Source organism: Tenrec ecaudatus, chromosome 15 (genome assembly GCF_050624435.1).
Source record: "Tenrec ecaudatus isolate mTenEca1 chromosome 15, mTenEca1.hap1, whole genome shotgun sequence".
Taxonomy (NCBI): Eukaryota; Metazoa; Chordata; class Mammalia; order Afrosoricida; family Tenrecidae; genus Tenrec; species Tenrec ecaudatus.
In genome coordinates, this window is record NC_134544.1 from 65,625,562 (window position 1) to 65,640,807 (window position 15,246).

Consider the following 15,246-nt stretch of genomic DNA (forward strand, 5'->3'; position numbering starts at 1 on the left):
ATGTACGGTACCTAGTACCAAACCCAGAACCTCACACAGAGATGGCGCTTGGTCAACACTCTTTGAGTGAGGGAAGGAAGTTAAATTTGATCTGGCCTTGACTCTGGAAACAGTGTCTGTATTTTAAAGGAATCTTCGGCATTTGAGTACAATATTGATACAGAAACTCAAAACTAGGAAAAAATCAGTGTCTATCAATAAATCTAATTTCAAAACATGTAAGTTACCTTGATTTTTGCCATTTTGCCTTTTGCCAGGCATCCCTTTCCAATTTATTTACTCTAACATGGAATCCCAGCGCGTTCACCTCCTGGTTCTGCAGTGAACATTACCTGTTTCCCATAAGCCGCTGTGGCACCGCTGGAAGACAGGGGGTGGTGCCCTCATCCCGCTTGTCATGCTTCATGCCTCAGTCGTCACTCCGGTGTGCTGGGCAAACGAAGGGGTTCAATGTTAGCGCGCATTAAAGGAGAAACCTAAACAACCGAATGCAAATCCGTCTTCTGTGTCTGCGGATACGAAGAAACCCTCTTTCATTTCTACAGCCAACGTTTCTGAGCCCCTATTATGGATGTCCCTGTGGCCGACCCTGCACAAAGAGACGCTACAACACAATGGAGCCAGAGCAAAGGTCTCCACTGCAGTATGGAGCACACAGACAGCTTTCATTTCCTCTTTGAGTCCCTGTTTTGTGTCTCACCTCACACGTATCATAGGCTGTAATGAAAAATGCCACTTTTCAACATACGACACTTTTTAGAAAGGAACTTCTGAGAGAGTCAGAGATCCATCAGTTTTCTGGAAGTGCCCATAGACTCACACATCATCTCCCCTTCACACCCACAACTGTCAGGGTTCCTAAGTGAGGACTTTCAAATGTGTATTGCATCTAGATGATCTTTCCATGTATTGTGCAGAGTTCTCTAGCCCTTGGCTTGCAACTCTGTGTCTCCTGGTTACTCACCACTATTTTCCTTTGTTCCCTCCTGTGTGGTGGCTGGCGGCTCATTGGCAGAGAGGCGTTCATGAAATCCGGGAGATCAGACAGTTTCACTTCACCGGCTGGCCTGATCACGGGGTCCCCTACCACGCTACAGGGCTGCTGGGGTTCGTCCGGCAGGTCAAGTCCAAGAGCCCGCCTAATGCAGGCCCGTTGGTGGTGCACTGCAGGTAAGCACCGTGTCCAGGGTCTCGTACAAGAAGCACCGTGGCTCGTGGGACGAGAGTCTTCTGGGGAGGAAAGGAAAATGTCTAGGACAGGATCAAAAGTGGTTGACCAGCTTGATGAATGCACCAACTGCCACTAAGGTGCACACCTTAATAGGTCCGTCTTGTGCTGTTGCTTTTACCTCGGTATAAACTTGTAAGAAGGATAAGTAACACAGAGGCCCCTGTCCCCTCCACTAACTGATGCCTCTTTTCATTCAGTGCTGGTGCTGGGCGGACTGGCTGTTTCATCGTCATTGATATCATGTTGGACATGGCGGAGAGAGAAGGGGTGGTGGACATCTATAACTGCGTCAGGGAGCTACGTTCACGACGGGTGAACATGGTGCAGACAGAGGTACTGCTGCTCACCCTCAGTCCCGAGGCCTCTGCTTCTTCCTCTCCAAGAACTGAGAGGAAGAAACACAGCAGTTATCTCTACAAATCCCCCGAGAAGGCAGAATGATGCATCTGGCCGTCTCTGTTTCCTGCTTTCCTTCTTTGATTGTTTGCTCCCTTCCCTTAATTTTTCCTGTCAGTAATAAAAAGAGCAGGAATTTTCCAGGTAACAGGGTCTGTAGCCATAAACCTAAATTTGTTCCTTATGGCCATGTGACCAAGGCATAGTTTCTATATTAGCGCTTGGGTTCCCGACCATTTTGTTATCTTTAAGTAGCTAGTAGCCAGAGTAAGGTCATCCCTGAGTGAACCAAGGCAACTACCAAGGAACTGCAAGGTAAGCCCTGTGCCTTGTGCTCTTCTCTGAAGGTGCTGGGAGAAGGCGCCTGCTGTCCTGAACACTCCTCCCTACAGGCCTGGCACCAGGACATGGGCCTAATTTTCAGTACCTAAACTCATCCAATAATTCAATGAACTAGAATTCAAAGTATATCAGGAATTTATGAGAATGAGAAATTTTTGAGAAATGGGAAATTCATGTCTCATTTTACCTACCACCTGAAAAATGATTCATGGAGCAGAATGAGGAATTAGTAGTAATCCCTCATTAGATTGTATATTCAAGTTTTCAAAGCCACTGAGGCTTAATAGATTTTTCAAAACAACATAAATAAAAATAGTAGAAACTGTTGGTGTTGCTCTCAGAACCTCCTTTTTTAGTATATAAATATTTTGTTTAAAAGATAACAATGAAATTCACTTTTAATGCACTTTATAGTTGATCGAGTGTTGCCACATCCATTTTCTCACTGAATCCTCTTACACTGAGTGTTTTTAATAGGAATGGCTGCTTTTGAAAACTAAGAGCTATAGTTATCTATAGAAATTAAAAGTAATAAGAGTTTTTAGATGTAACATAACAATAAATATGGTAAAACTTTAGTAATTAAATGTAGGGAAAAACATTTCAATTCTGGATGAGAGGATCCATTTCGTAATTGAATGTATTTAGCATATATGTAAGCGCTGTTCTATGGACATAGAAGGGCTTTTATAATCATCGCATTAATCAATGCTTTCAAATAAGCAGCCAAGCACTCAGGACATCGTGTTGTCCTAGCAAGGTCAAATTTCTAGGACAAATTGATCAACAAATCTCCTTTTTGCTGTAAAGGTAAAATTATGCTCATTTCCCACCGGAAATGCTGACACCCAAATCAGAAGCAAGGTATTTGGGGGTTTTATTAGCCATAATTCTTTCTCTTTTTTTGGTAATATTTTATTAGAAATGATTTTTCCAATACAGGCTAAAACTTTGTTCATCAGTATTAAATATGCTTTACCTACCATTCTCAGAATATTTATAAGATCTGCAATATAACCTTTTATTCTTTTTTAAAATCATTTTATTGGGGGCTCATATAACTCTTATCACAATCCATACATATATCCATTGTTTCAAGCATTTGTTGACACATTTGTTGCCATCATCATTCTCAAGACACTTGCCTTCTACTTGAGCCCTTAATATCAGCTCCTCATTTTTACCCTTCTCTCCCTCCCTCCACCTCCTTCATGAACCCTTCATCATTTCTAAATTATTATTATTTTGTCATATCTTATACTGTCCAACATCTCCCCTCACCCCCTTCTCTGTTGTCCACCCCCAGGGAGGAGGTTATACGTAGATTCTTGTAATTGGTTCCCCCTTTCCACCCTACATTTCCTCTACCCTCCAGGCATCGCCACTGTCCCCACTGGTCCTGAAGGGGTCATCTGTCCTGGATGCCCTGTTTCCAGTTGCTATCTGTGCCAGTGTACATCCTCTGGTCTAGCCAGATTTGTAAGGCAGAATTGGGATCATGATAGTGGGGGGGGAGGAAGCATTTAAGAACTAGAGGAAAGTTATGTGTTTCATTGTTGCCACCCTGCACCCTGGCTGGCTCCTCTGTCAGCCATATTTCTTATAGTATTTCAGAGCTTTCTCTGAGACCACGGGTGTTTCCAAGGAAGCAGTGAGTGCTGACCACAAGGCCTGTGGTCTAAACCCACCAGCCACCCTGCAGGAGAGAGATTAAGCTGTCTTCTCTTCTAAAGAGTTACAGCCCTACTCTTGTTATATAGACTGGCCTGTGAATCAGAATCAAGTTGATAGCACTGGCTTGGGTTTATTTGTTGTTGATAATATTGAATTGTATTTATTCAATCAGTGAAATACTCCACTTTGAGATTCTATCTTCCCTTCTTCCATTTGTGCAGCCACTAGTGGCCAACCAGGTTGTTGGCACTGGGAAACCGCTTCTCCTGGTACTCAGCTTCTCGGGGCTCCTGCTCTCGGCCAGGAATGTATGATCTGTGCTCGGCCACTGTTCCTTTCTCTGAAGCGTGGGGCTAAACTGTTGTTGTGCCTTCCCTCCTCCTCTAACGACCTCTTGGTCCTTTGGATTGCACCCTCACTAACTCGTCCTGTCTGTGCCCCAGGAGCAGTATGTGTTCATCCATGATGCAATCTTGGAAGCCTGTCTTTGTGGAGACACCTCTGTCCCTGCTTCCCAAGTTAGGTCGCTGTATTATGATATGAACAAACTGGACCCTCAGACAAATTCAAGCCAAATTAAAGAAGAATTCCGGGTAAGTCATAGCAGAGGGACAGGGAGATGGCCTGTAACCTTGCTCCGTAGGAAAGTCCTCCATGTCAGCCCTCAGACACGGGGACCAACACAGAGTTTCTCTGCCTTAACTCTATTGTCATTTGGGGCCAGATAATGCTTTGATTTGCAGATGATCCCATGTCCTATGATATTGCACAGAATCCCCAGCTTCTATCAACTAGCTATCAGAAGCATCATCAACCCAACTCCAGTTAGGACAAAATGTGTCCAGACATTGTCAAATGTCCCTGGGGACTGGGGCTGGGGTTTCCTAGTTGAGCCCCAGTGGTCTAACAGAGCCATGTTCTCCCCTTGAATGCAGACAGCAAGGTATCCCCACCCACCCTGGACCCCTTATTCACAGTGTAAGTATGGACACAATCCAACCACAGAAATGTGCATTGGGAAGACTTTCTGGGCAGTATTTCTTCGTGGAATGTCTCATGTTCAAACTCTGCATAAATATACCTGACTCTAGGGCTGCACTTTTCCCCAACTCCTTACCTTCCAAATCTCCAAATATCCAGCTCTAGTCAGACTTTGCCAAGGATCCTTAATCCTAAGGATCAACATGGCCCTTATGCCTCTCCCTCTGACACTTTTGTCAGATGGACACTGGCTGTGAATGAGATCCAGGAGCAAAGAGAGAAATGAAAATCTACCTGTGCGTGTCAGGGCCCCGTGTATGGGGTGTGTGAGTGTGTGTGTGTGTGTGTGTATGTGTAAGTGTGTGTGTGTGTGTGTGAGAGAGAGAGTGTGTGTGAGTGTGTGTGTAAGTGTGTGTGTGAGAGAGAGAGAGAGTGTGTGTGAGTGTGTGTGTGTGTGAGAGAGAGTGTGTGTGAGTGTGTGTGTGAGTGTGTGTGTAAGTATGTGTGTGTGTGTGAGAGAGAGAGAGAGTGTGTGTGTGTGAGTGTGTGTATGCAGGTCTGGGTGTCTCTCGGGCCTAGGATGTGAGTGCAGTGCAGGAAACTTGAGTCTTTGAAATTTTGGACATGAGACAAATGTCGAGCATCTCTCCCTCACATGTGCCTTGTGTCCTGTAGACCCTAAACATGGTGACACCGACGCTGCGTGTGGAAGACTGTAGTATAGCACTTCTGCCAAGGAACCATGAGAAGAATCGATGCATGGATATCCTGCCCCCAGACCGGTGCCTGCCCTTCCTCATCACAATCGACGGGGAGAGCAGCAACTACATAAATGCCGCCCTCATGGACGTAAGGCCCTCCAGTTGTGCTCGCCTACTCTTGTTCTATTCTCAGCACAAACTACCTTTGCAGCCAAATGCATTTCAGATCCCACATGTGTTTCTGCAACGAGACTGGGGTTCTTGGTCTCTCCGAGACAACTGATCCGGAAGCGGTGGTAAATGAAGCATGTCCCCGTTACTGGAGGGGCACTTAAATGTTTAACCTGTGCACCAGAGGGCAAGAGACAGCTAGCTGCTAAGTGGCTGAGACAGTGAGGTAGTATAATAGGCTTTGCAGCATTATTTTCGTCTCCTTGCCTCCCAGTGTCAGTAGTAATTAACATACAGGAGGAAATCACCTGTCAGCACTGATCATGCACAACTCATTGTTTTCCATCAGTCTACTCACCTCTAAATGGCATTTGCTATTCAACTGATGAAAAAACGGAATGAATGTTTTCAGAGCCAAAATGGAAATGTTCGCGCTACCTGTATGATGTCAGTAAATGTAAACTGAGATGGGTTTGAAGCTCCCCAGACCTGTAAAGAGCAACATGACAGCAGAAATAGCATTATTTTAATTATAAGGGGTTATTTTTTAGGTCCACCACTTGTCTGTCAGTTTGTCATATGTAGGTGGCTTGTGTGTTACTATGATGCTGCAAGCCGTGTGACTGGTATTTCAGATACCAACAGGTTCACCCAAAGTGAACAGGTTTCAATAGAGCTCCCATGCTGTGAACAGAATGTGAAGAAGGAAGCACCTCTCCACTTCTGAGAAATTAGCCACAGAAAATGCGATGCATTGCATTGAAACTTTGTTGGAAAACCTCATGAGCAGAGCGTTGCCAGCGTTAATGCCGTGAGATGAGCCCCGCGGGTCAGAGGCACTCAAAAGATGACCGAGGAAGAGCTGCCTTCTCAAACGGTTTTACCTCCAGAGTTGACACTAATAGAGCCTTTGGCACCTTCACTTGCTGATTGGCCTCAACTCAAAATGAGAAGAAACAACTGCGGACATCCGATAGTAATTGGAACTGGGATTGTACAAGGAAGGGATTTAGGAAAGCTGGAAGTTGTCAGAAATGAAATGTAATACATAAAGATTGATATTCTAGGTGTTTGTGAGCTGAAATGGATTGATATTGGTCATTTGTAATTAGAAAATCAGCTATATCAAGAATGACAGATTCAAGAGGAGTGTGATTGAATTCTTCATCAAAAAGGAGATTTCATTATCTATCTTAAAGTAGAACATTGTCTGTGATAGGATAATATCTATCGGCATAAAATGAGACTCTATAAGTAAAACTATTATTACAATTTATGCACCAATTACTAAAGCTGGTGAGGAGGAAATTCAAGGAATTTCCAAAATCTTTAGTAGGAAATTGATCAAACATGCCATTAGGATGCATTTCTAATTATTGGAGATTGGAATGCAAAAGTTGAAAATAAAGAGGAAGAAACAGTAGTTGGAAAATATGTTCTTGGAGATAGAAATGAAACAAGATGGCATGATAGAATTTTGCAAGACTAACAACTTGCTCATAGCAAATACATTTTCAACAACACAAATGGAGACCATGCACATGGACTTCTCCAGATTGAATACGCAAAAATCAAATTGACTACATCTATGGGAAGAGACAATAGAGAAGCTCAATATCAGCAGCCAAACTCTGGAACAGTTTATCAAATGTTCATATGTATGTTCATATTGAAGTGGAAAAAAATTAAAACAAATTCAAAAGAGTCAAATTTTGGCTTTAAGTATATCCTACTTGAGTTTTGAGACCATTTCAAGCTTAGATTTGGCTGATTGAACACTAAAGGCAGAAGACCTGGCCAGCTGTGGGACGACGTCTAGAACGTGAAGAGAGCAGAAGGTCATTCGCTAGGCAGGAAAGAATAAAAAGAGCAAAGTGGGTAGCTCTTTAGAGTCTATGAAACTCGCTCTTAAATGTAAAGTAGATAAGGCAAATGGAAGAAATGATGAAGGAAAGAGATGGAACCGAAACATTCAAAGGCTAGCTTGAGAAGACAAAGGAAAGTATGATGAAATGTCCAACGACCTTGAGTTAGACCTCCAGAAAGGAAGGACATCAAGCTCTCAAGTTGAGAGAACTGAAGAAAAATTCAAGCCTCAGGTTGCAGAACTAAAAGATCAGATGGGCAAAACATTGAATGCTTCAGGAAGCATTAAAAGGAAATGGAATGAATACACAGAATCACCATATCAACATGAACTCGTTGACATTCAGCCGTTTCATGAGGTTGCACAAGAAGCTCCAGCTACACTCGAAGGATTAGCCGCGAACAGGACTCCAGGAATGGTGATATCTCCATTGAAATATTTCAGCAAGCTGATGAAGTACTAGAAAACTGCGGCTCTAAACCTGTTGGTTGCGACCCCTTTGGGGGTCAAACGACCCTTTTATAGGGGCTGCCCGATTCATAACAGTAGCAAAATTAAAGTTATGCAGTAGCAACGAAAACAATGTTATGGTTGGGGGTCACCACAACATGAGGAACTGTATGAAAGGGTCGCGGCCTTAGGAAGGTTGAGAACCACTGTCCTAGAAGCGCTCACTTGTCCATGCCAGGAAATTTGAAAGATAGCTACTGGAAGAGTCCCATTTTGTACCCTTTCCAAAGAACTATGACACAACAGAATGCCCTGATTGTTTTTTAAATCATTAATATTAAATGAAACTAAATTTTTGCTGAAGATCATCCAACAACAGTTGCAGTAGTGCATTGATAGGTTGCTGCCAGAGGTCCAGGTCAGATTCAGAAGACATGGAACAAGAGATACCATTGATGATGTCAGATGGATCTTGACTGAAACCAGAGAATAGCAGAAAGATATTTGCTTGCGTTTTATTGACTATGCCAAGGAATTCAACTTTGTGGATCATAACAAAGTACAAGGAGCATGGGAATTCCAGAACACTTCATTGTTCTCACATGAGCCTGTACATGGGTCAACAGATGGTTGTGTGAACAGAATAAAGGTTTAAGATCAAGGAAGGTGTGCATCAGGGTTGTCACTTCTCACCATAATTTTCAGTCTGTATATGAACAACTAATCAGAGAAGCTGGATTGTATGGAGACGAAGGAGGCATCAGGATTGGAGGAAGGCTTAATGACAACTTGCAATACACAGAAGACACAGCCTTGCTTGCTGAAAGTGAGGACTTAAAGCATATGCGGGTGAAGACCAAGGTCTGTAGTGCTCAGTATGGATACAACTCGATGTAAAGGAAAGCAAAATCGTCACAACTGGAACAATAGGTAACATAGTGATGAACAGAACAGATTGAAATTCAAGGGTTTGTTTGTTTGTTTGTTTTTGCTTGCTTGGATCCACAATCAGTGCTCATGGAAGCAGCAATCAAGAGATCAAAGGACTCATTGCTTGGGCAAATCTACTGCACAAGACTTCTTTAAAGTACTGAAAAGCAAGGATGTTACTTTGAAGTCTAAGGTATGCCTGCCCCAGCCGTGGTATTTTCAGTCGCCTCATATGCATGTGAAGATTGGACCAAAGATGACAAGTGTATACATTTGAATTCTGGTGCTGGCAAAGAGTATTGAAAGTACCATGGACTGCCAAAAAAATCAACCAAATCTGTCTTGGAAGAAAGTTCCATAGAGGCAAGGCTGATGAAACTGTGATTCACCTGCTTTGGACATGTCAAGAGAGACCAGTCCCTGGGGAAGGATAGCATGCTTGGTAAGTGGAAAGACAGCCGTATGAGAAAGACCTTCAGGAGATGGCTGACCACAGGGCAACAACAATGGACTCCAGCATGAGCACCGGGGTGAGGATAGCACAGCACCAGCCCGCGTTTCATTCTGTTGTTATGTGGGCTTGCTATGAGTTGCGCCTGAATGAACAGCAATTAAGAAGAGAAAATATATAAAGGAAGCTTAAAAATATTTTTAATTAAAGTAACTATGTATAGAAGTGATTTATACCCTCCTACCAGAATATAACATATTTATAGGAGGAATTTAGAAATTTCTCTAATCTCAAACTAAGAACATTTTTTATTGTTAGTTTGCAGATAAATTTATGTTCAATCTATTTTGGTATTGATGAGCGTGATAGTATTCAAGATTGCTAAATATGTTCTGTGTTTTGTGCCACAAATTTCCATGTGTGCAAAAGAGCTTCCTCCCGTAACATTTTCAAAATCCCAAGAGTAAATTTGGATCTTTCTGGTTTGTGTTTTCAGAGTTATAAACAGCCATCCGCTTTCATAGTCACCCAGCATCCTTTGCCAAACACGGTCAAAGACTTCTGGAGGCTGGTCCTGGATTACCACTGCACATCTGTAGTTATGCTAAATGACGTGGATCCTGCCCAGGTGAGACTCAGGAGTTACTTTCATCAGAGGTGGTGCTACAGGGCAAGTCCAGATAGCTCTAGGTTTGCTTTGTCTTGCATTTGAGAAGGCAGGGGTTGAGAATGATCTTGCTGACATGCACTTGTAAAAAAACGAAAAGTGGAATCAGGAAGTGGAGCAGAAAGTCAGATTTAATATAAAGCAAAAAGATGGGTGCAGATGATAGACAACAGGAATGACAGGCAAGACAAGAGTCAGATATGAGGTATTCCCTGTAATATGAGAGTACAGACTGGCGTGGGAATAAGGTAGTGGGCATATAAAAAGCAAACAGGAAGCCGACACATAATAACTGAAAGGGGAGCAGAGCAAAGCAGACTGCAACAAAAAACACCTCGTGGCCACCAAGTCAGAGTAGAACTGCCTGATTGGGTTTCCCAGAGAGCTGCTTGTGGGTTTGAACCGCTGACCTTGAGTAAGCAGCCCAACATAGAATCCACTATGCCACTAGGGCTGCAGAACAGACTGGAGCGATAAAGAAAGGGCTTCAACCTGTGGTAGGGTGCTTAGTCCCAAACCTACAATGTGCTTCCTAAGACTGCTCACTTGGAATATTCAGGTCAAGGAGACGGGATGAGCTATTGACAAGGATGTGTGGAGAGAGGCAAATGATTGTAAGGGGCATTTTAATTTTTAACTCTTCAGTAAAGATTTTTAAAAGAATTAAAACATGGGTTTAGAGATATGAGAAGCTCAGAATAATGAAAAATGGGCTTCCTCATAGCTCCTAGTCTTAAAGATGAAGAGAAACAGTTGGACAATGATCACCAGATGGGGCTAGAAATATTTCCCTACGGAGAGCTGTCGAGGGACCTTTACAAGCTGGCCTTAAGGAGCAGAGGCTTGTATTTTAAGGAGCACCTTGTTACATGTTATGCTTCGGGGTTAGGTTGTGCCAAAAATAACAAAGCCCTGGTGGCAAAATGGTGTCCATTTGACTGCTAACTGCAAGGTTGGAAGTTTGAAACCACCAGCGGTCCCATGGGAGAAAGACGTGACTTTCTATTCCCACAGTTCCAGCCGAGGAAACTCACAGGGCCCGTTCTACCCTGTCCTATAGAGTCACTTTGAGTCAACTTGATGGCAGTGAGTTTGGTTTGGCTTGATTTGGTTCAGTTTGGTTTGGTTGGTTTATATCAATGATAGGCATAACTATTGTGATAGGGTATTATTGAAAATTTGAATTTAGCATATTTTAAGCATAAACTTGTTCTGAAATCAAGTCAATTTACTATTTTATAGAGAAAATTCTTTTGTAAAAAGAGTTCTGAATTATTATAGTTTCCAACTGGATAGATTTGTCCCCAACATTCATTTCATGGCCATCAATCTGCTAACCAATTGGCATGGACATTAAACCCAATTCCTAATGTTTTTAATTATGTTTGAGGCATAAAATTTTACATATTAATAAGACTATCCTGAAACCTAGTTAATAAAATAATACTGCTCATCCCTGTTCTCATCTAGTTTATTGCTCACTTAAGAGGCTTAAGTATTTAGAACTCTTTCCGTTGAGCCTCCAAGAATGATAGATTACTGGCATTTATAAAGATATATAGAAACCAGTCTCACGGTGTTTAAAAGAATCACCCAAAGATACAATTCAAAATTGAGCTAAGGAGCCTGGTTTTCTGATTTAAAATGCTATAGTTTAAGTTTCATTGGTTCAAAAATCTCTAGTATGGGATAAGTGATGTCTCTATTTTAGAATCGATCTGTTCGGTGTTTTGGATTTTGTTCTGTTCTTACTTTTTCCTACTGTGAATCCTGAAATGCAGTGCTATAAACTTTTTTTCTTCATATTAGTGAACAAGATGTTACTGATTTTCATGTGTTCTTTTTGAACCACAGTATTTGAACCCTATCGCTGAATTCTAAACTCACACTATCTGAGCTCCTACCAATAATAGCCAGCTCACTGAGGTAGATAAGACAAAGGGATACAGTTTTGTTCAGCAGCCAGAGCCAGTTTTTAGAGTGAGAGAAAGGAGGCTCCTGGGACTTACTCCCTTAGAGAATACTCGACTGAGCATTTGAATCTAAAGGCTTTGCAATTTTTTTACAAGAATAGCACTCAACTTTTCAAAGTATTTATAAGTCCTGCTCATGGATGCGTTAGACACCATTTAAGCCATTGTCTACCCTGTTTACTTAGACAAAGGGTGGGAAAGACTCCATGCCAATAGTCAAGGCCTACCCCGGGCCATTCATATTTTTAATCTAGGTTACAAGCTTCTAACTAGAAGCTTGAACTAAGAAGAAGCAGGAAGCAAAATGAATTCCCACTTGCATTGAGTCAATGCAGTCTCCCTGCTGCTCTATCAGACAAAGCAGAACCGCCCTGTGGGTTTCCATGAGGCAGCTGTTGGTTTTGAACCAGCTGTTACTTTTAAGCAATATGAGAAATACTGTATTTTAACAAGGCAGTTTTCTAACTCATGAGTCACCAAGAACTGCTGACAAAGAAGCATAACCTTCATGGAACTATTACTTAAAATAAATAAATGTAATTTGTAAAATGTTACAAACTCAACTCATATTAAAAGCATGCTTGTTTATCTTGGTTTCAGTCATAATCACAAAATCAGAACCTCCAAATTTTTAATTGAGAGAAATGTTGCTATTTCAGTTGAACTACTGTTAACTGAAAATGATCTTGCTACCTTGGATATAAATAAACCTAGCAACCTTTGACAATGAGCTTTTAGATACTTTGGAAAATAAAATTCATAAAATGAATTTCAGCAGTGGATTCCCCTTTTGTGAAGCAAAGCATGTCCCGGCCACTCATCACTTTGCTTAAAATGAGACGGTGTGGTTTGTGTCTGCTCTGGACCCTACGGGTTATAATGTAAAATGATGAAGCACTTCGCCGCACGCTGTTTGTCCCTCAGGAAGATCAGATAAAGGCAGCTCCAAGACTGCCGATCGAAGAGCAAGTCCCAATGAGTTCCATGTCAAACTCTAAATGCCTGTTTGAGTGTCAGGGATGTATTAGGACTCTTTTTAGGAAAGATACAGAAGAAGAGGTTTCTATGGGGAGTCTTCCCCGTGCCTTGCTCAAAGTGTAGTGTTTGGTGGAAATGGAGCACCTCCTCACACCAGCCACCGAGTCAGACATCACTCATACCACAACATGTTGCATGTTACATTTATGTAAAAGTTCTGGTTGCCAGCACCCCCGGTGCCTGGGGTTTGGGACCCTGGCTACTTATGTTTTTAGTTCAAACTGCCTCTGTCTAAAAAGCAAAGCATTGATTCTACATTAGATTTCTTCAATCTGAGCTGGGAATATGAAAATTAAACAACAGTGTTATCGGGTCTAAAACATGACATGAAATAGCCCTGTTCCCAGTAAGGGATTATAGACTAAGGTGTAAACCCCCCACAATAGATGGTAGAGATGTTAACGTGAAAAGGTAATGTGCTAGCTTAGGGACATAAGCTCTTGTCCTAGTAGCTAGTGGCATCTCCCCAGACACTGATATATTCCTTTCAGCAAGCAAATGAGATCTTACACTGACCAATATCCACAGGACCTCCTTGGAAAGCAGAAGGGTTGTGGGTAAACAGTACTTTCAAAGAAAACAAACCAAAAAATTACTTAAAAGGACAGCTAGAATTGGAGAATCAGCCAAAAAGAAAGGCATGAACTTCACTTGCCAGGAGTAAAGAAATGAATCATTGAGGTCCTAAGAGTTACAGTAGATGTTTGTACTGGACCACAGCCACACTCTTAGAAGTAAAATATTCCTATAGTTAACCTTGCATTTCTGTGTTTTGAATTCAGTTGTGTCCCCAGTACTGGCCAGAAAACGGCGTGCACAGACACGGCCCCATCCAAGTGGAGTTTGTTTCTGCCGATTTGGAAGAGGACATCATCAGCAGGATATTCCGCATCTACAACGCCGCCCGAGTAAGAATCATGGCCAATGGCCCTTAGAGTGATGCTTTCATCATTTTCTCATTCTCCATGTACTGAGAGTGCCCACCTGATGCCCAGCACCCTTCTCAGAGTTTGGAATGCGTAGAGAACAAAAGCTAGGCTCGCCCTGACCTTAGGCATGTATATTCTCATGGGAGAGGACAAATATGAAATGGTAGATCTGAGAAATTATAGGGCAATGGCAGGTATAAATGCTATAGAAAAACAAGGGGGCGGGGGTAGAGAGTGCCAAAGCCATGAACAGGATGGAAAGAGCTAGTTTCTTTTTTAAATAGTAGATGCTCTTTGAAAGAAGTGAGGGAGTAGTGTGACTGGGATTCTCTCCAGATATGACATCCGGTGCAAAGGCCTACATGCAGAACCTCGCCTGGTTCATTCTCAGAACACTGAGGAGGCTCAAAAGGACCACATCAAGTACAGGGGGAGCGCTAAGGAGAGCTGTTCACTCACGGGACAGGGATGTGGGAGCAGAGGCCAGGGCAGGCTGTGTGGGCCGTGGTCAGGAGGAACTAAGGAGCCATTCCAGCATTGTAAATAGAGGAAGCACACCGCATGAGTTACACTTTCCCGGGAACACTGTGCACCATGGGGATGAACTGTACAAGGTGAAAGAGATCAGCCAAGGAGGCTGATGCAGTCATCCATGGAGAAAGGACAATGACTAAGCCCAAAATAGCAGCAGGCTCGGGTAGTCAGAAATAGAGATATGCTATGTGTTATAAAAGTTAAGTCTAAGGCCAAAATCAAGAGTGGCCTGTAAGGGTGTGTCTAGGCAACTCAGAAGACAGGTCGGCAGGTGCTGACTTGTGACAGCTGTGGGTGTGGCAGTATTGGGATATCTAGGAGCACAAGGAAAGGGTCCAGATTCATTTGGCGGCATATACGGCTTGAGATGACTGTATGGCATAAAAGTTGAAATAGCAAGTCAGCAGCTAAATATCCCCAAGCAAAATCAGGAGAAAGGTCTGAGTTAGAGACATAAATCTATGACTTCTTAGAATATGGCTATTTAAAGCCATGGGACTGAAAGGACTCTTCAAAGATGAGGCTAGAGAGTGAAAAGGTAGGCTTTGAGGCCTGAGTCAGGGACACCCGTCAGTAAGAGGTCTTAGAAAATGGAATGGAGGCAGAGAGCTCAGGGAAGACAAAGGAACAGCCAAGACAACCCCATGGGCAACAAAAGAGAGCTATAAAAAACACTCACTACCGTCTAGTTCATTCTGACTCAGAACAAGCTTATAGGACACAGTGTAACTTAGCCCCTGTAGGCTCCAGAGGCGATCGATCTTTACAGAAGCAGAAAGCCTCATCTTGTTCCTACAGAGCAGGGCAGTGAGCGAGCTCTAAATCGATGACCTTGTAGTTAGCAGCCAAACTCCCAAACCACTAGGCCACCAGCGCTCCTTAGAAGAAAGAGGTGGGGTAAGCCAAATGTT

General features: G+C 42.7%; 1 protein-coding gene across 7 annotated transcripts in view; it reads left to right on the forward strand.

Moving 5' to 3' along the window:
* PTPRM (protein tyrosine phosphatase receptor type M) overlaps positions 1–15,246 on the forward strand; it is a 901,381-nt gene that overhangs the window by 865,313 nt on the left and 20,822 nt on the right. For all 7 annotated transcript variants that reach the window (XM_075533118.1, XM_075533119.1, XM_075533122.1 and 4 more), the window contains 6 exons: positions 1,016–1,170; positions 1,429–1,564; positions 4,087–4,236; positions 5,300–5,473; positions 9,691–9,822; positions 13,655–13,780. In XM_075533118.1, the coding sequence (XP_075389233.1) occupies positions 1,016–1,170; positions 1,429–1,564; positions 4,087–4,236; positions 5,300–5,473; positions 9,691–9,822; positions 13,655–13,780 (873 nt within the window). The remainder of the gene's footprint in view (positions 1–1,015; positions 1,171–1,428; positions 1,565–4,086; positions 4,237–5,299; positions 5,474–9,690; positions 9,823–13,654; positions 13,781–15,246) is intronic.